General features: G+C 45.4%; 1 protein-coding gene across 1 annotated transcript in view; it reads right to left on the bottom strand.

Moving 5' to 3' along the window:
• PRKCSH (PRKCSH beta subunit of glucosidase II) overlaps positions 1-21909 on the bottom strand; it is a 260110-nt gene that overhangs the window by 234568 nt on the left and 3633 nt on the right. Inside the window, exons 2-6 of the mRNA XM_078684189.1 lie at positions 19313-19429; positions 18625-18720; positions 17633-17690; positions 16022-16139; positions 8253-8382 (exon numbers count right to left, since the gene is read on the bottom strand). Coding sequence (XP_078540315.1) covers positions 8253-8382; positions 16022-16139; positions 17633-17690; positions 18625-18720; positions 19313-19429 — 519 coding nt within the window. The remainder of the gene's footprint in view (positions 1-8252; positions 8383-16021; positions 16140-17632; positions 17691-18624; positions 18721-19312; positions 19430-21909) is intronic.

Genomic DNA, 21909 nt, shown 5'->3' with positions numbered 1-21909 from the left:
ATCATGAGTAATGTATTCTTTCTTAGACCCCTAAATGCTGTGTGATACTTAGGTGGTTCTTCTTTCTTAGTACAGGTGGTCCTAGTAAGGTCCTGGTCTCCTGCGTGACAGTCTCCCAAGGAGTTTAGGGTTGCGTAGGTGGTACTTACCTGTTCCCAGTAGTTACTGGATGTGATCTATAACTGTTACTTTGTGTTACAGTGAAGTTTATATACTTTTATTCTAATTTCTGACAAGTATTTCTATATCTGCAAAGTGTTGATTCAGACAGTGGCCCATGTGGCCCTGTCTTGTAAATAATCCCTTGTGAATATTGCCGTGCCAGTTGGCACAATGTACATGTGTAATTTCTATCTGATATGTTTTGACAATACAAAAGTTATTTTAATATAACCTTGTGTGGAGTCTCTTTTGTGGTGTACCTAGTATGTTGTTGCTGTTGTGCGCTGACGCAAATGCTTTACACATCGCCTCCGAGTTTAGCCTAGACTGCCCGCGCCATGCTACCTAGAGGGCGAGCAGGGGTTATCTTGGCGTGTGACTTCCTTGCCCTGACTGGAATGGTGGTTTCTGCCTGGCTTTGGCATAAGCCTTAGCCTACCAGAAATAGCCGGTTTCCAACACTCCGGGATCCCGCACATGGGCGGGGATTATTCATAGATTATGACTATTGATGAGTATCCCCTGGATGAGAAATATAAGTAAATCTTTTTGTGTGTTTACACTATATGTAGAGGGGGATTTTCTTAGTTGTTTCTCAATGGTGTGTTACTGCCATTGATACCCCAGTGTATTCTGGATATTTTGAGGTGTGCATACAAGTAGTACTTTTGCCAGTGATTATGGTCCTCTGATGTTCACTATTTATAGCCAGTTTCTGGAATTTTTATCCATTTCATCTGGCCACATTGCACGCAGAAAGCTAATCTAAGAACCATAATTGTGCTCTGGATGAGCATACTAACCTGGGTTCCACAACTTTACGCCTTGCTTGTTCTACGAGCTGCGCCTGCGTATTCTCGATGCAGTCTTATATAAATATTTTCAGACAAGTGATTTCTTACGGGACCCACTATGAAGGCAACATGCCTTCAACATGTCGCAATTAACCCGTACAAATAATAGCTGGTGTTGTGTTACATTGTGGCCGGCGCTCACAGATCGTTTTCACAGTAAATGATTTTGATGAAGCCCTGAATGGGTTAGTTCAACAGGTTACCCGCAGCTGGCTATGAACCATAATTGTGCCCTGGATGGGCCTACTGCCTTGGGTTCCCAAACTTACACCTTGCTTGTTATACAAGCTGCGCCTGCGCTTAAGCCAGAATTGAGCCCTGTATGGGCCACGTCATTCGGCGCTACCACTCTCAATGCAGTTTTATAACTAAGACATATATAAGTCGAATCCAAGCTCTGCCTGCTTACAAATACCAAATTTACAAGTGCACCCCAAGTTCTCCCATATTAAGGCCAACCAGAGAGTCTTGTAATTAATATCTCACGCTACAACCTCACAGATTTTCAAATAAACACCTTACAAAAGTGATCTTCCTTCGTTACCATCTATCACACTCATCCTTTAGAAACTAAGATTTGCCTGTTCAAATTCATGCGCACACTCAGGTTGAAACACTTCTTTAACAACATTGTGGAACCTACTCAACGACCAAAAGACAGTACTCTACTAGGGTTACGTAACAAACGCACATTTATGGCCCCTATTAGTCACAAAGTACTAGACACATTTGAGACAGTTACAAAGTTAAGCAGAAGGAGGTTGTCACCCAATGCAAGAATCAAATTAGTTATTGTTTGGGTGATGACAGTGATTCTGGCTGCTTAATAGAATGTTTTGTGTCTTTGAATATTATTATAGAGGGCATCTTCACTAAGACCCCGTCAGCTAACAGTGGTCAAAAGCAGGGGTGGTTTGACAAGACATGTATCGTAGCCCTCCGTAACCTAAAGAATGCGCTAGGCACCAAGCCACGTGTTAAGACTGTGATACAACACCTTAGGGCTAGATATAAATTAGCCATCAATAAAAGGAAAAGGGTATTACAGTCCGAGGCGTGGGACAAGCTGAGGGAGGCTGCTGGGACTAAAAATAGTAAACTCTATTGGGAAACGATTAATAGTTCGTTTCTCAGTAGAGAAAATGTCCCAGAGCTGACCTCATATGTGGCATGTAGCGACTGGGTTAATCATTTTTCCAAAATATTTAATCCCGAAGGGCCAACTTCTGAGTTACCACCACCAGATTTAAACCCATGGTTGCCCCTTTCGTTGGATATAACATTGGAAGAATGTCAGGAAGCAATTTCTTTTAGTAAAGGAGGCAAGGCACCTGGCCCCGATGGGGTTCCGCTGGATTTATATAAAGATGAAACAGCGTTATGGGCTCCCATTTTGACAAGGATTTTTAATTGCGCGGCTGAATATGAATTCCCTTCTACCTGGGGTCAATCGATCATCATCCCTTTACATAAGAAGGGCGATAAGTCAGAGGCCTCTAATTATCGCCCAATTTCATTACTGGATGCCTCTGTAAAGGTGATGAGCAGGATTTTACTGAAGAGGCTAGAAGATTGGGCAACTGATTTTAACATCCTAACTAAAGTCCAATACGGTTTCCGCAAAGGTCTGGGTACACTGGACCAATGCGTAAATCTGGACCTTTTAATCAGTAAATATACTGTGGCCAAAAGTGGCAACCTCTTTTTATGTTTTGCTGATTTGAGCAGCGCTTTTGATTTGGTTAACCATAGTATTCTTTGGGAGGTTCTGCTCGAAGCAGGGGCACCAAGGGAAATAATGTATTTTTTAGCCAGACTATACGAAAAACTTTCATGTAAAGTCCGCTATGGTTCCCTTGGCGAATGTACCCCGTTTTTTAAAGTGTCTCGGGGCATTCGTCAGGGTTGTGTTTTAGCCCCGCTTTTATTTTCCCTGTTTATTAACGGCGTAGACCGATCTTTGACCAACATTTTAGCAGATGCCCCCCTGATTGGTGGTAAACCTGTTCCGCTGTTACTTTATGCGGATGACGCTGTTCTTTTATCTCGAACACAGTTGGGCCTACAGCGCCTTATTGACAATTTTACGCAGTTTATACAAGCTAGGCAGCTTCGTGTGAATAAATCTAAGACTTACGTAATGTCATGTGGCCAGGTAGCCAAGCAGGTAAAACATACTTACTTTTTAGATAAGGAAAAGCTGACCTCTGTTAAAACCTTTTGTTACTTAGGAATAACATATAGTAATAATGGGTCCTGGCAAGCGGAATTTGATGCCGTAAAAACAAAGATGTTACGGTCTACTAGTAGCATTTTTCGTTTTGCCTCTAAACTTGGCTCACGAAGTTTTTATGATATGACGAACATATATAATGTATGCTGTGTTTCCTCTGCTCTGTATGGGGCAGGGGTGTGGGGTCACTGTGAGGGTATTCCTCTGCTGAAGGAGGAAAATAAGTTCTTAAGGAGGCTATTATGTGTTCCCCCTTCTGCCTCCATACAGTTGATCCATGACGAAGTTGGGATCGAGTACATTTCCGACTTAGCAGCAGTTCGGCCACTCTTATTGTGGCGATCTATTTGGGCTAAGCCGGAGACCCGATTCACTCAGGATATTATCCTTGACTGTATAGGTCTGGATCATTCCTCACGGGTATTATGGTTAAGATACATCCATCATTGGTATCTACTTTTGTTTAACATTAATGTGTTTCGTGAGCCGGAAAAGGTTGTATCCATTTCAAAGAAAGAAATTAAGATAACGTTTCTTAATTTTCGTAAGGCTGAGCGAGATAAAGCTGTTGGAAATCTTGCTACTTTGAAATTTTATAAAGATCTAAATTTAGCTTCTGGATTACAATCCTATCTTGTATTTGTGACTCGCCCTTCTCACCAGTATGTTTTAACACGGGTCAGATTGGGTATTGTACACCACTTGGTTGCTTTTCCAAACATAAAGTCTAGTTCAAACACACCCTGTCCGTGTGACGGTACTTCTCGTCAGAGTAGTTGCCATTTTTTACTTTTTTGTAAATTTTATCAGTATTTTAGGCTTAAATACCTTAAACCAATTTTTATCAAATATAACATCTGTACAACACAAACTGCTCTGATATTTTTATCTTTATTAGTGAACGAGGAGATTTGTTTCCTCTTGGCTACTTTTATTTTAAAAAGTACAGCTGCCAGGAAAAGTATTGTATTTTAACGTTGTTTACTGACCTGTCTGTACATGTGCTATACAGCTGCCAGGGTTTATTTATGATGAAATTAATGTTATCATCCCTGTCTGTATATATACATTTATCTTTCTTTGAATTTCATATCAATGTTTGCATTAAGGTATTTATGCAGTGTTCCACAGTACTGAATGATTATTTAATGATTATTTAATAATTTTAATATATAGTCCCTAGTAAAGGCCTTGTAAGTAATTTCTATTGATTCCCAGTTAGTCCATGTTAGAACGTCGTGTATTCTATAAGAGTATGTTTGACTTATAGAGGTATGAATACCTTCCACTCGCTGCACTTTAGCTTTTTTCCCTTTTTTCAGGAAAGTTTATTTTGTGATTTTAAAATTTCAATTGTGTTTTTGCTTGTATGATTTGTATGCACAAATCGAATAAAAGCTTTTGAATTGAATTGAATTGAGACAGTTACCCAAAAAGAATTGCGAAAAATATTTACGCAAAATAAGACCAAAAAAAAAAAAAATCGAACATCACCGTAAAAGAACGACAAGCGTTATCACAGATAGCCCCACTTTTGTCTGCCTGATGTATAGTAATTTCTGTTCTCAGCGCTAAGGTCCTTATGGACACTGACTTTTATGAGAAAAATGTTACTCTACACGTTCAGGACACCAATATTTACATGCCTTTGACATTTGATCCTACCAATGAGTTTGCACGTACACTGATCAAAATCATTGATGATGCTGTCAACAATGGCACGATTACCCCGGAAGACAAGAGGTACCTCATCAAAACCAACCCAGCAGTACCATACATTTATAGGATACCGAAAATCCACAAAAACGCCACTCAACCTCCATTCAGACCGATTGTTTCAACCATCAACTCTACACACGAACCAATTGGCAAGTACCTCAATAAACATCTTCAACCATTAGTTCAATCAATAACGACATACATAAGGGACACCACAGATTTCTTGAATACATTGGAGACCATCAAAACCCAAATAACACCGGAAACCGTTCTCTGCACCATAGATGTGAAGTCTTTGTACACATCCGTTCCTCACGACATGGGCATTGAGGCAGTTGAATCATTCCCAGTCAACAGTGAAACGACAACCATTAAAAGTCTCTCTCATGGAACGGATTCACTTCACTCTATACCACAGCTATTTTAAATGGTCTGACAAATACTATATCCAATGCTCCGGAACATCTATGGGCAATTGCGTCGCACCAACTTGCGCAAATTTGTTCATGTACCGCTTTGAGCTTGACCACATATTGAATAAGAAAGAGTGGGTACAGCACCTGATCTTATATAAAAGATATAGAGACGACATATTTGTACTATGGCGGGGATCATCTATGGATTTACAAAGAGCTATTGAGACCCTGAACAGGGTAGATCAACGCATTGAATTCACCTCTACCATTAGTAAGGATCAAATCACCTTTTTGGATACCTGCATCACCAACCACAATGGAATTCTAATAACTCAAGTATACACTAAACCCACCAACCGAAACAACTTGATACATTTTCACAGTTTTCATCAGCCATCTCTCAAAGAACATTTGCCATATTCTCAGTTACTCAGACTCAAAAGGATATCGTCTAGTGACCAGATGTATCAAGAGAGCCTGGAGAGGTGCATTGACAAGTTCAAGAAACAAAATTACCCACACACCATTCTGAAAACTGCAATCAGTAAGGCAGAAAAGAGTTCAAGAGCCAGTTTACTGAACAACAGTACAAAAGACAAAGGCGAAAACAAATGCGTGTTTGTATCGAAATATTTCATTCAAAGTCATCAGATAAAGAAAACCATTTTAAAACATTAGCCTATGCTAAGCACGGAAAACGATTTCAAGAACACATTTGATACACGTCCAAGATTCTCCTGCAAGCGATCGAGGAACTTGAAACAAATGTTAACCACAACCACGGGTCACAAAAAATTGAATTTCAAGGGAACCAAAACCGTGCTTGAATTGTGGCAACTGCAATTCTAGAATAAAAGGGAATACTATAAGACACCCCAGTAAAGCAACCATTATCAAACTGAAAGTTAACTCAACATCTAACAGTCAAAACTTAATGTATATGCTCAAATGTCCCTGTGGGCTGGCTAACGTGGGCAAGACGGGACGCAAAATCCGTATAAGATTGAATGAACACAAAAGTAACATTCACAACTCTAAATCCACGGTGGCAGCGCATTTCAATACCATGAACCATTACATAAGCCAACTTCGCTTCTTCATTCTTGAACAAATTCCCATCTTACAGGGGCGGAACCACACATAATTCATGCTACAGAGGGAAGTCCATTGGATCAACCGTATGGACACAGTTAGCCCTAAGGGGGCTCAATGAAGGTTACCACTTTAGTTGCTTTCTGTGATGGAGCTCAGTGTGATGTCTGGAACTTAATATCACCATTCAAACCGGTGATTGAAGTATTGATTGACGACACGTAGTTGATTTTCTTAATTGACTTTTCTTCTTTCATTTTTTATCTTTCATTTTCTTCATTCCCTCATTGTTATTTCACCGTTTGTTATCCCTCCATGCAAAACCATTTTTCCACCACCATGAACCACCAGGTAGTCTGGCTTCGCAAACATCTCTGTTCATTCTGATGTGAATGATAATACATAAGACATGAGGCAAATTATACGTCAACATGCTACACTGTTTATAGTTAGTTGCCAAAATAGAACATTTGGGTTTTACAAGTCGTTAGTTGTGAAATTCCAGCCGAACTACGAGTCTTTCTTCCATTGCTGATACCATGGTAGTTCACCCATTTACCTTAGGGGGAATTCACATCGGCATGCATTTTTGGCACTACCACGTGTGCGGTTTATGCATATGTTATCGATATCGTAGACATACTTGGGAAACTTTAATTAGATGTCTCAACACACGAATACACCCGACTTTCTGTAGTCTGTACTTCCGGGTGACATGCTTTGAATAACCATGCGATTGATATATATTTCCGGGTGGTTACGCCCGTATACACCTTTTGGAGCACAGCGTGATAGCAGAGTTCCACGAGCCACCACTACGCAAGTGCATTTTTGGACTCAGTCCCCTTAACTTTTTCGTTTCACTCTGAGGATTAGTTAATTTCCACCCTGCTTGGTTTACAGCATTGCCCGAGCATTATATTGGACTATGACAGTCAAGTGAGTTAAGGTCTCCGCACGTTGGAGTTTTATGCATGTATTTGGCACTATAGTGTCGGTATAGTTCACGATCATGTGTATGTTTGAGTTTTATGCATGTATTTGGCACCATTGCTCTGAAAGAGTTTACGATCTCACGCATGTCTGAGTTGCACGAATATATCAGGTACCAATTACTATGGAAGAGCTCATGGTCTTGTGCAGGTATCTGACACTATCGCCTCGTGCTAACGACACTTCAAGCACCACTCGCTCACGTACGTTCTTCAGAGAAACTGCGGCACTTGTCTACGCTTTCACATCAACACACACGTTGATGGGTTTTAATTTGCCTGCGCTCAGTAGCTTTAAGCACGGATTGCCCATATAAACTAGAGACACTTCACGGGCTCGTAGCACTCCAGCACACCACCTGAGGATTGTAACCCGTATTATCTTCTGTTAACCCCTACCCTGTGCATTGTGCGGATACCTCGTTTTCTCTCAATTACAGTGTATAACCCCTGAAGAAGGGCACCTGTGCCCGAAATGCAATGAATTGTTGGGTTTACCATCACTGTTATTATGATGGAATAATAACGGAACACATGGATACTTAAAGATTTACTGAAAATCAAGAATAAAGAGATTGACTCCACTTAGAGTCTCAAGATAAAAATGTGTCACACCTATGGAATAAAGAACTGGACATTCTTCTGAGTGCATCAGGGAGACACTCTTCTTGTCCTAAGGAGAGTGCTTAATTCGCATACATGGAGAGAATGCCACCTACGGTATCTTGGATCCTGCAACCCTCAAGATGTATTCCCATTGACCACTCACACAAGGCCCCAGTACCTTCCCATGCCTTTTGGTGAACACTCTTGGCCTCCTGCTCTGGTTTCTCCACCTCTTCCTTCTTTGTTTTCAGTGCCTCCACCTGCTCCTCCAGGTCTTTCTTTGACTCTTGCAGTTCCGACAACTTTTCCTGCAGAAAGAAATGCCCAAGATTCATGGTTGAGATATGCAGAGAAATTTCTGGTTAGTACATAGGACTTCTATGCCCCAGAAAGCACTGATGAAGCAGTTCAGTGTGTGTGTTGTGAAGGACGCTGCGGAGGACACTGTGCATAGCCAGTGTGAGAAGATGAAAGCAGGCAATGTATTTAAAACAACACATTTAAAAAAACACCACATGCAACTAACATGTGAACCTTACTCAAGACAAAAAGCAGACAATCATTCAGACTTGGTCAGTAGGCATCTAAAATTTCAGGTTCAGGCATTTTAAATACTTTGGAAGTAACCCATAGAAGAGCTATCCCCACTTGTTACACTGCTCTTGCAGGCTGAAGGCTCTGAGGCCAAGGAGAAACTAGAAGCTCCAGACTCAGAGCCGACCAACCAGCTATCAACCAAATTACACAATTAGGCAAAACAAACAGCCCTGGGCTCTAAACACTCTAGCCATGCCAAGGGTTAAACAGACTTCAATAGCTGTGCCTTTAGACGGTTCCCCCGGTCGACTTCCAATTACTATCCTGGGTTGTCCTCAAAGCACCACACCTCCTCCCACAAACTGCAAATTTCTACTCCCAATACCCATTCATTTGCCACAAAATTACCTATCAAATCCCTAATCGCACTCTTGCATTGGACACAAATCCAGTTATTCTGCACAAACTCCTTTGCCTCGCTGCAAAATTAAAAACAAAATCTTAGAAATGTATACCTTCTTGTATCGCAGGCTGATTTGTTGCAGTGGGGTAGGGCAGAACGGGTGACCCTTCGTAGGGAGGATGAGAGGGGGCTACATAAACATCCAATATCTCTGGAATGGGAAGCCCTGTTGCTTGCCCTAGAGGCGATGGACCTCACCCTAAACTCTCTGGTTGGGCCATAGTTTTTCGCACTCCATACCCAGTACTCTACGGACTGCCGAGGATACCTGCGGGAGGTGAGGGTTTGAGCTGGAACGACCAGGAGGGGGTGGGGGGTGGGAAGGAGATGGTTGGGGTAAAGTTCAGTTAGCAGATTTGTTTATTGAAAAGGGAAATGAATACACGACATTGTATTGGTAATCGAACTATCTACTGTATGGTATTGCACTAATTTGTGGGGGACAGCCAGAATCTGTCGTTTAAGTGGATCGTGATTAAGTTATACTGTACGGGGGCAATGATTGTAAATTGCTGCAATTGATCGATCTAGAATTTGGGAAGAAAATGGAAAATGACTGATGATGCTTCCCATTGCTCTGTATCTTACTCTTGATTCTTCTGCAGTCGACAATAAAGTGTGTTTTTAAAAAAAATAAAGTATACCTTCTTGTATTTACCATGTAACATTCTCAATGCCGCCCTTCTCCCCTTATTGAGCATACATTGTTCTAGTCTCTCTTCTAAATGTTTTTGGAGGTAGCACATTTGAGTTTCTCCTGCAGACCATTATTACCTCCCAGTCTCTCCAGTCCTCGTCCCATTCCTTAGAAAGTGGAGATGACCCTCTCCATGACAGAAAAAAAGAACAGGAGAATGATGTGACACCTAACCCCAACAGATGGAGGGACTGGGGCTTGGTAGGTCCAGCATACACGCCCCTGAGAATTGTGCGGAAACAAGTAGTATGCAGTTCCTGGAAAGGCTAAGCGAGGGATAGAGACTGTTGCGGGGGGAGGTGTTGAAAGAGAGACAGAGGTGGGATAGCTCCTAAAAGGAGCAAGAGGCCTCAAACACCCGAGAGATGTCTTGGGGCCTGTCATTTGGGCTTGGTCCTTTGGCGCTCCAGTGCAGGGCTGGTTTTGGGTCTCTGGTGTCTCTGGTCCTTGTTCTTTTGGTGGCTCTGCGGTTGCGGGGTTTACTAGTGTTCGGTTTCTCCCTTTTTCCAGTCCCTCTCCCCTCTTTGATTGTGCGCCTTTGGGTTCTCTGGGCATGTCCCTCCTTTGGTTATGGTATGGCCTCAGGTTTACCCGAGTCTGTTGGTGGGGCCTGGGCTTTGCCTCTGTCAGGTTTGTCCTCGCTGTCCCGGTGTTTGGCCCCTCGTTTGCCTCTGCAGGAGGTTGCTGGTACCTTCTCTGTTTGGTTGTGTCTGGCTCTGGCCGCCTTGGTCACTTGGGGGTCGCCTTTGGGTGTCTGCCTGTGTCCTGTTTCGGTTATCCTTTCTCTGGTGGCCTGGCGCTTAGTTTGGCTGTGGATCTTTCGGCCCCTGGTGGTCAGTGGTCCTGTGCCTGGTGCTTATGGGGCCCGAGCCGACTTTGTCCTTTCTGGTGGCCACTCCTTTGCGCCTGGCTGTTGTGGGTTGGGCCTTTGCGTTGGCTGGCAGGTGTGGGTGCTTGGCTTACTCCCAGTCTTCCTGCTGCTTTGTCATCCCTGTGTGGCCTGGCTGTGGCTGATTCCTGTTCCTTTCCCTATGCCCTTCTTGGTTGGTGGTTTTGGGGTTGGGTGGTTAACTCTGTGCCTCTTTCTAGCCCTTGGGAGCTCATTGTTGGTGGCCTCCCGTCTGGCTGATGTATCTGTAGTTCGGTCTGCTGGTTTCTTGGGTGTTTGGAAAGCATCTGTAGGGTGGGGCTGTGGGCCTCCCAGTCTTTCTCCACTATTTTTGCCCTTCTGCGGCTGCTCTTGGGTCTCACCTGGGTTGGTTCCTTGGGGTCCACCGTTGTCGTCCTAGCCAGTTGGTCAGCTCTTGGTTCGATTAGGGGTTTCTCTCCTTCCCAGTTCCAGGGCTTGGTCTTCCCCGGTTTTGCCCCTGTAGTTGTCTCCTGGTTGCTAGTTGGGGGGTGTTGTCCTAGGTGGGAGTTGTTTGTGGCGGATTTTTCCCATTGGGCCCTGTTTCAATCAATCAATCATTTGTAAAGCGCACTACATACCTGCGAGGGTCTCAAGGCGGTGGGGTGGGCGCTACTGATCGAACAGCCAGGTCTTGAGTATCCTTCTAAAGGTCAGCAGGTCTTGGGTCTGTCGTAGGCTCAGTGGGAGGGTGTTCCATGTGTTGGCGGCGAGGTGGGAGAAGGATCTCTGTGAGAAGTTGGCCTGATGTGCAGTGTTCACTATTCTAGTGATCACTATATATCAGTCCAAACAACCCTTATTGATGATTGGTTGTAAGTCAACCTTATAGACCAGCTATCCTAGTAGCATGGATACGAGCAGTCTAAGGCTAAGACTCTAGAGGGCGTGTTAAGCCAGCTGTTTTACCATCACATTACCCCTTGAACACCCAGTGAAAGGACACCACACAAGTGTTATGAAAATAAACAGTGTATTTATTAGAATCACAACAGCCCTGTACTCTTTATGAGGACAGGGTGCTAGGCACACAACAAAACTCTTACGAAAATACTTAAGTTAGCACGTTATATACAAATGCCCGAGGGGCACGAAAAACCATATACTCTAAAAGTGGAATGCGAAATTACTAGCAGGTAAGTACAGTACTAATAGGCTTTGGAATCGCTAGGACTTGACTAGGGAATCGGTAGATTACTTCTAGGAGACCTAGGGGACTCGGTGCAGAGTGTGCACTCTCACGCGGGATGCGGGACAAAGTCTATGGAAGCTAGAAACGCTAAAGTTAGTGTTCACGGGCGAACCCGACCTGGTAGGGAGAAAACGACAGTGGATCCTGACCCTTGGATAGTGAGGCTATGCTGGGACACCGAAGTGCCGAAGTTACCTAGCCCAGGGGCTGCAGCTGCATAGGTCTCAAAAGACGTCGGGAATCCTCGTTGCCGGACCAGGAGCCTGGAAGAAAGATGCTGGCAGGCGACCAGTTGAAGATAGTTCGAGTTGATCCAAGCCTGGATCTGGAAGATGGATGACACCTGAAAGCAGAGGGGACCAAGTTCGTGACTACTAGCCAGTAGTCAGTGGGCACCAGGAGGGCACCGGATGGTAGTCACCTCGACTAGGTGAGTGGGCGACGCTGGCTCTGCAGATCTCACGGACCAGGAGGCGTTGTCGGCGACCAGGATGGAGAGGCGAGCTGTCCCACGATGGATGAAGCTGTCGGCGTCGAAGTTACCCAGGATTGGGCAACAAGCCTTGGCTAATTCAAGCCCACGCGGTGGACTCAAAATGGCGTCTTGAGTGGACCAGGAGGGTCCGGGGTGCTCCTCTTCGGAAAGGGAGCAAGGGCCAGTCTGGAGCAACCAGACCAGCAGCAGTGATGTCGTCGGGCGTCGTTCAGAAGGCCACAAGCCAGCGGGCTAGTAGCCAAACAACGCGGTGAGCAGCAAAAAGCAGAAGGGCCCCACGCAGATCATGGAGATGCTGGGAGGCTGCACTTCGGTGCTGGAGCTGCTCAGGGTCGGGGCTTCTCGGACCCCAAAGCACTCACCAGGAAATTACTCGGCGGGCTTGCTGTGCAGAAGTCGTGCAGTCTTGCAGATGGCCGGTCCCTCGAGGTCTCGTCGCACCCACGGTTCTCAGCTGGGCTGTAGAGGTGGGTAGAGGTCAGAGGTGCCAGGGAAGCCGGTTCTCGTCGAGCTGGGCAGTCGGATTCCGGAGGAAGGACTTGCAGCAGACCGCAGTGTTCTTTAGATGGTGCCTGCGGATGCAGGGTGACTACTCCTTAGCCACAAGGGAGAAATCTTAGGAAGAAGTCTTGAGTTCCTTTCGTAGAAAGTAGTTTCAGGATTCAAAGATGATCTAATTTGGAAGGGGGCCTGCTCCTACCTTTATCTGGGAAAAGGGGGCTGGCACGCGACTAAGTCCTGCCCTATGGGTGGGACCAGGAGGGGGGTGGTTACACCCCTCTCCTTTGGCGGGCTTTCCCCAGGCCAGGGGCTGGACTGCCCCTGGAACTGGTTTCAGCCGGCCTATGCACAGTGAGCACCGGGGTGCCACTTGCAGTCACCTTCCTCTGTAGCCCTGCCTACCTGGAATACACAAAACCCTGTCTGGGACGGTGCTGGCACCGCCCCTGGCAGGAAACCCTTTGTCTTTGCCTCCTGCTCTGGGAGGACTCCCAGCAGCAGGAGGGCAGACTTGTGTCTCGGTGGCAGCATCCATTTTGTGGATGCTAAGGCTCTGTCTGACTTTAACCGGGGTTACAGGTTACATACATGTCGTGTCCCTCTAGAAGGGTGGAATGCTAACCCCGTCGCCAGAATTGGCGAGGGGTTAGTATTCCAATTCGTATGACACCTTACTCGACATGTTTTGATAAAGCGATACCAGAGTTGGCATATAACCGCGAGGATTATAATGCACTTAAGAGTATATGGTATGCGATATCATGGAAACGGCTAAGGGATGGATCCCGAAAGCCGCAGACAGGCTCAGCTCATGCCAGAGCACTATCTCACACGATTCCAAGCACTCTGCCTTCAGGATTGTCAAGGCCTGCCATAGGAGTGACTGATAGGAGATCTGTGTGTCCATTTTTAGGGTTAGATATAGGTATACTATATCTAAAGCAAAGGGTGATTACACCACCTTGCCCCAGCTGTCAAGCAGCCAGTTGTGTCAGATTTGGATGGCCAGCCAAGGGTGGCATAATACATGCTGCAGCCCCTGGTAGGCCCTGGGTACACCTATGCCCTGGGTACCTAAGGTACACTGTACAGGGACTGATAAGGTGACTCAGTATCCAATTAGATATGTACCTAAGGTACATGGAATCCATGTTACAGAGAGAGCAGTAGGCCTGGGGTCCTGAATAGCAGGGCCCCAGGTCAACTAAGTCAGAAAACCAGCAAAACACCAGGCAAAAAGTTGGGGGCAACCATAGTCAGGGATCTACCTTCCTACAATCTCCCACCGGTGGTTGTTCTTTGGATGCGCGGGACGGTGGCGAGTGAGAAGTCGGCGGAGCGTAGCTGGCGGTTGGGGATGTAGAAGGAGAGCCGTCTTTTGAGGTAGGCTGGGCCGGTCTTGTGGAGCGCCTTGTGTGCGTGGGTGGAGATCTTGAAGGATATCCTCTTGTTGACGGGGAGCCAGTGCAGGTTTCTCAGGTGGGGGGTGATGTGACCGTGGCGTGATCTGTCGAGGAGCAGTCGTGCCGAGGCGTTTTGGATGCGTTGTAGTCGTTTGATGAGCTAGGTCGGGGCTCCCGCGTAGAGGGCGTTTCCGTGTTTGGGCTTTGGGTTCCCCTTGTCTCTGTGGCCTTGGGGGTTTTGCCTCTCCCCGCTCTTGGGGTTGTGCCCTGGTCTTGTGTAGGGTCAGCTTGGGTCCATCTCTTGTCCTTTTTGTGGACAGGGTTCTGCTGTTGACTTAGTTTGCTGGGGGAGGCTGCACTTCTTGCCTCTCCCTGGCCTTCGTTGGGCAGGGGGCCTGAGTTTGTGTCTCGGTGTCCCCTGCTTTCGGGGTGTTTGTCTTGGTCCTGGCCTGTTGGCCTGTCCCTGTGCCCCGGGTCCTTCTCAGGGTGTGGGGGGATTGTTGGACTGAGGTCCGGTGTCAGCACTGGTGTCTGCCTTGGTCAGCCTCTGGGCTTTTCTGTGGATTGGTCCTCTGGGCTCTCTGTTGGCGGTGCTGTCAGGTTGGGGGTGGCTTGCTCTTGGTTGCTGCTCCCTCTCTTCCTGGTTTGCTCCGTTTAGGCCTGCCCATGGTTGTTTTTCTAGGTCGGTGCCTTGGCTCTTTTGGCAAGCCCCATTTTTTTTGTGTATGCTGCTCTGCTGTGGGTCTACCCTGGTGTGTTGGGGTTGGTCGTGTCCTTCCTTGGTCTCTTGGTTTGCGCGGGGCCTCTTGGACTCTTTCTACTCCTCGGGTTTCTGTTGGGATCTATGTGGGTTCTTTAGGCAGCATGTGGCGTTCTTCCCTGGTTTTGGGGGGGGGTCGCGCTCTGTCTTTCTGCTGCTGGGTTCTGGACGTTGGGTGGTGTTCCTATCCTTGGCAGCCTTCTCGCTGGTCGCTGCCCTTCCACTTTTTCTGGGCCCTCTTCTACTGGTGTTCTCAGGGGGAGGGGCTGGTTGTTTCAGCTCCTCTGGGAGCTCTGGGGCTTGGCTAACGGTGCTCAGCCTCCTTTCTGGCCTTGTCTGGGGGTCTTGTGTCCTTCTTTGTATAGCCCTGGCTCTTGCAGGGTCGGGTTGCCCTGGTCTTCTTCTATGGGTGGCCTCATCACTGTCCTTCTGGTGGTGCCCGTCTATGGTCCTTTCTTGTTGGGTTCTCCTCCTCTGGTTGGTTCGGAGTGGTGTGGGTTGTGGCTCCTTGGTTTGGCTCGTTTTGCTCTTCGGGTCGTACCCTGCTTCATTTGGGATGCTGCTTTCGGTGTGGTGTCCCTGGTGTTTGTGGAAATTCGGAAGGCCGGGTTTTTCAGCATTGGTAGTCTCCACTTTGTAAGGAATGGGACAAGGAATGGCGGGACCGGGAGATAATGCCCTATTACTTACCAGTAATCTTCATTACTCCTGGTCCCGTTGTCCTCGTCCCATCCCTTACACCCCCCCCCTAGCATTCTCCTGTTCTTTTTTTTGTCATGGAGATGGTCATCTCTACTTTGTAAGGAATGGGACGAGGACAACGGGACCAAGAATAATGAAGAATACCGGTAACTAATAGGTCACTACTCCTTGTGCATGCATTTTGCATGTTTCCATTCTTAGAACTCTACATCTTCTTACATATGTCATATACTCAGTTCTTCCCAAAGGCCCTTGTTACACCAGGAACATACTTGTGCATGCAACATACCCGTTTCTCCTCACGGCCTTTTTTAGCACCATCGATCAACTCCTGCTTCAGACGAAATCCTTCTCGAGATACCTCAGCCAGCTGCTGTAGCGTTTCCCTCGCCTTTCGACCCTTCTCCCTGATCAAAAAAAAAAGACAAGTCACATTTCTAACTCTAGACAGTGGAAACATATTACTAGTAATCAGTGGTTCTATCTAAGTGGGGCTTCATAGAGGTTTATGTGGGAAGCCAAATGGCACTGGCTAATGGGACGAACGAGAGCCAGCAAATAGTGCAACAATAACATCTAGCGGCCAGACTATCTGTAGCGGATATACTGCGGGCAGTAGAACTAGGGTACTTACGGAGGAGAAAAGAAATACAATCTCTCGTGACTAGTCACTATATGTCGGTTTCTGGATATATATTGATGTCCTGGAAGGTGCAGACAATGGTGCAACAGTGAACAGTCAAAGTTTGTTGGTATGCAGTACGGATACCAGTGGCTAGTATAATATTAACTTAGGAAGGAGAAGACTGACACAGGAGTAGTAGAGAGTGAGTTGTCCCAGTGTAACACAGGCAGTGATCACAGAAGGGGGAGATACTGATGCAACAATGACATCAGTGACTAGGCTTTACATGATTTTTAATATAATGTGATGTTTCTTTAAGATTTCTATGATGCATCTTTTAGTATGTCCACAGCATGAGCTATGAATGCAGGGTGGGCGGTCTTTGCATGCCCTCATGGTATTATTGTAGAGCGCTATGTTTATCTTTGAATCTATGCTTGTGTCATGTTGGCATAGTGCAGTGTTTACTTTGAAATGTTCTCCACGTGCGCTTTGTGTGCACTTAACTTGTTTCCTGTGACTGAAACCAGTAAGCCGTTGGGATCTGAGGATTGCTGGAACAAGCGACAATTGGTTAAGTTAACTTAAGAACAGGTTGAGATTATGTCTAAAAGGAGAGATGACGTCATGAGTGCTGATTGGGCATCCTGGCTACAACCCTCTGTTTAAACCTCAGGTGAAAGAAATCCTGGTTTGAATTCCACTCAGGGAAGCTCTTGTGTAAGTGAGTTTCTCCTGTGGGCGTCCACGTATGAGCTCGGTGGGTTCACGTGCCAGGAGAATGTCAAAGCAGTTTGAGGATTTCGTGCTTTCCTGAGCATTCACACGTGTCGTTTTAATTTCTTGTTTTTGTTTTATTTCAGATCAAAAGGGAAAAGATGGTGTAATGTAATGCGATGTTTCTTTACGGTTTCTAAGATACATCTTTTGATATGTCAACAGCACGAACAATACATGGAGCGCATGCTGTATCTGACCTGAATTCACACTAAGTATCATGGGTCTGTGAATTTCTAATAAAGAACATTTGAACTCAACTCTGTTGTCTCAAAGCCATCATTACAATGACACTACTCGGACCCTAGTGAGAGCAGATAAGGAGCAGCGACACTCCGTGCAGCAGTGACATTCAGTGGCAAGTCAAACTAATGCCTTGGTTGAGGGACGGGGTGCAATAAAACATATCTGAGAAGCAAACTAAAGAACTCCAAGGAAAGATTCTTCCTATGTGTGGTTTTTCGTGAGACAGAAAAGCATTTCCTCCAGAACCCTTACTTGCAGGTGTTCTCGCACACGAAACCGCTGTTGAACTCGTCGGTACCATCACAACAATCTGGAAGAAGGGAAAGCACAAGGCAGAAAACGGTTAACCACAGCAGAATTGGGCCAAACACACTGACGATATAATCCCAGATCAACCAACAGTCCTCTTCCCAAATCAATCCTCACTACAGCACAGTCAGATTGTGCACTTATTTTCACTGTCATCAACCATCACATACTGTATTTCAAATAGGTTAGGTCAAATGCTCAAACCAAAGTGTTAAACTACTCGAACAAACAGCTGTAGCAACGTAAAAATTATCTCTAGGTTTAATCTGGAACTTCACAGAAAGCATTACTGCCCAATTCTTCAGGAGAGGAACAGAAAAACCCTTTTAAAAAAAACATACTTTGAAGTTGTAAAACTAAAAAAAGGGAGAAGAATAGGTGGGTTATAAACATCAAATTATAGGTGGGCATCATTTATTTATTGAAAATGGTATGCATTCCAACAAGGAGAAAGAGCCAAGAGTAAGGCTGGAAATGAAGATACAGAACAGGACGAGACTAGGACAAGTGCAGGAAATAAGCAATGCAGAGAAATTCAAAATGTAACCCATACATTACATTTGTACAATAAATGAGGGAAAAAACGCCGGGGTGAAATAATGCGATTTCCCGAAAGACCTACTAACAGGAAATATGAATAGGGCTGGGGCAGACACAAACCTATGGCGAATGTAAAAGAACAGGCCACATGTTACAGTCCTTCTGTAGCACAAAGAAAGGTTCTAGATAGATGCAACCAAAAACAAAACCAACGAGGTGTATGAAACTGGGCCTAGCGTGAACAAAAGAAAATATGAATTTAAGAAAGAAGGGAATATTGAAAAATTAAAAGAAGAGGGAGGCAGGAGACTAAAGAGCGAGACAGGAAAAGAACGGTGGCACCGTGAGAGACAAGAAGGGAAAAATAACAGTTATCTAACTTCACATGTACTCACCACATACACCATCATTAACACGGGAAGATGGAATGTACTGTGGCCTGTAGCCAGCATTGGTGCAGTGAAACTTCCCGTTTGCACAAGCTGGTGTCCCTGGAGAGAACAAATCAGAAAGGTGGCCCATGACATTTTTCAACTCTAAATCAATGTGAACGACTTCCACCCACCGATAGAACTGACTAGAAACAAGCTTACTTAGGACCCAAAGTTAAGGAGTCCAACTAGAAAATTGATGCAGTTAAAAAATGTAAAGTAACATTCTGTACACATCATAAATACCCAAACGCTACCATATCTTAAACATAAACAAAACGTAGGCTTAACTGTGCCCATCTCCCTAAAAAAACGCTGCCATTCTTCCCCTTTCCTTTTTTTCAACACTTTTTTTCACCAGAAATATTTGTTTCTGTCGAATGAACGTGGATTGGCACAGAAATGCAGAACATGATAGATCATGCCTTACAGGGACTTGCCACTGAATGTCTCTGGGGCAGTGTTGCCTTCTCCATCCAAGAATTCAATCAGCACCTTTGACTTATCCCTAGATCGTAATTCTGCCTACTCTTTCCTCACTGGACAGTGGGGCCAATGTCAGAACCACCACCAAAAAGCACATATGTGCATTGCTTTTATCCTCAGGGCTGTTAACAAAACTACCACACACACAGTTTTTGCCATGTCCTACCTGGTTCATCAGAGCCATCAGAGCAATCGCAGTAGTCATCATTTACACGGTCAAAAGGGATCGTACCAGAACCATCCAGGCAGGTGAAGGGTTTGGATTCATCATAGAAGTGGCGGTCTAACAAAAAAAAAAAAAAGACAATCAGGTCTCAATTTCATAGACTTCATCTTTTTGTGGCATGTCACAATAAAGAAGCAACCAAAATCGAATTTTTAATCCAGACAGAGTTGTGAGCGGCCCTTCTTTAGGTTCCTGAGCAGTAGAGTGTGGATGCAGGTATCCCTAGTCCTAAGTCAACACTGGCACAACTGGAGGCAGGGAAAGTACAACCACCAGCCTCGTCTATTAGACCAGACTGTAGCAATGTAATAGAGATATTGACTGAAACCAGTACACGGTATAACCAGTCAAATAATATTGGTCACCATAGTTGCTTAACCACAAAGGAATTACCAATCATTCCTGAGGACTGTGCACCCTTCCATACCCACTCTTACCACCACCTCCAGCCATTGGGCTCCTACCCCTGTGATCCTTGATCCCCTGTGTTTTAAAAACTGCAAAATTTCACTTTGTTTTTAAAATCACTCACCTTCACTGTCACACGACTATAGTGTGCAGGCACCCTTTCCTGCTGAAAAATGAGCGCTGGTAAGGGCGAAATCGCAGTTTTCCCGCCAACTTCATTCCCCTCTCCCTGACTGGGACACGCCCACTTCGAGGCCACGCCCTTGCACTGTCCCCTCCCTACAAATATGTGCATGTTCCGGAAGCGCAGCGGACGAGCGCAGCATAAGGCAAGCTCGTCCGTGCAGAGACCGGGCCAAGGGCCAGAACCCCTGATCAATCCCCGCGACTGGCTCCCCACATCTACCCCAAATCCACATTGATGGCACTGCGCACGCCTAACATCGACTGCGCTCAATATAATCCACACCTAAGGTCAGATACCACAAAATTTACCTGTCCTCACTGCTATGTTAAGTTACAGATAACCAATGGAAAAATCAAAACGCATGCTGTCATTGCATCTATGTCTACCGACATCACCGCTGCACTAATCAATGCATGATCCCTTGTCAAACACCGGCAAGAAATACACGATCTCATTATCAACAACAACCTTGATTGTCTCTTTCTCACGGAGACATGGACGGATGGAGCATCCGATCCTGACGACATGGCAGTTGCGACCCCCCCAGCCTATAACGCCTATCGTTTAGATAGAGTAGGGCAGCGCGGAGGAGGACTAGCCATCATCGCCCGCGACCACATAACGGTCAGAATATCTCACATCCCCTCCACCTCCTGCGAAGCCCTTCTTTTCGATCTTAAACTCACCCCATCGTTTCATTTTAAAGGCATCCTCCTATATCGACCACCAGGCTCTCGCACCAACTTTCTAGCAAATCTGGGTGCAATACTAGAAGCTCCATCGCTGGAAGACTCATTTACATTATTGGGCGATTTGAACTTCCATCTTGAGAATGCATCTGACAAGGACACCCGTTCCTTGATATCAGACATGCACACCATGAGTCTTCGGCAACTGGTAACCACCCCCACCCATATAGCCGGTCACACGTTAGACGGCATCTTTACTAATATGCAAGGCGTTAATATAATAGATACCTTACCAATGCCATGGACCGACCACTTCGCCATTTTAATAAAAATACCAGTCACATTAAATAGACTCAGACCCCACTCTGTATTGAAACCACAAACCATCAAAGTTTGGAAGGACTTCGATCACACTGAGCTAACGACCTTACTCGAAAAAACCCGTCCTGACTCAACATTTGATCCAAACTTGGCCACCCGACAATTTCAGGAGTGGATAGGTACCGCCACCCACTCCTTAGCTCCAACTAAAAAACTCTCTAGAAATAGAGCAACGCCATCAGCCCCGTGGTTTACAGAGGAGCTACGTATTAAGAGGCAATTCTGTAGAAACAGGGAGAGACACTGGCGCAGATCCTACAGCGCTGAAAGCAAGACCAGTTATAAGGAAGCACTCGGACAATACAAAGCCCTTATTGTCGAGACAAAAAAATCCTATTTCACTGAACAAATCAATTCTGCTAAAAATTCTAGTAAAAAACTTTTTGAGATAACTAAGGTCTTAGCAGGAAACGCACTGGACCTGAATCCTCCACAATCCCAAGTCTTTTGTGATTCTCTGGCCGATTTCTTCTTCACAAAGGTGAATGATATATATCAAGCATTCTCCACGAAAACAGTAATCAGCTCCCCCACATCTAACAACGGGACCAATAATATCGAACTATCTCAGTTCTTAGACTTTGGAGAAACACAAATCAAGGAAATAACGGCCACAATTAAATCAGGTTCTGCTTTAGATCCCTGTCCTCTAAAAGTCATTCGTCCGATCATGGACTATCTCTCCCCTGACATTGTATCAATCTGCAACACAATGTTCAGAACTGGGATATACCCAGACTCCCTTAAAAATACCTTGGTCAAACCCTTACTTAAAAAAGCCAATCTGGACAAGGACCAACCAAAAAACTACCGCCCCATAGCCAGTCTCCCCTTTTTAGCCAAGGTAGCGGAAAAGGCTATGAACTTACAAC

The sequence above is a fragment of the Lissotriton helveticus genome, chromosome 1_1, assembly GCF_964261635.1.
Source record: "Lissotriton helveticus chromosome 1_1, aLisHel1.1, whole genome shotgun sequence".
NCBI lineage: Eukaryota > Metazoa > Chordata > Amphibia > Caudata > Salamandridae > Lissotriton > Lissotriton helveticus.
Note: the sequence above shows the minus strand (reverse complement) of the source record. Positions and strands in the feature narration are given on the sequence as shown.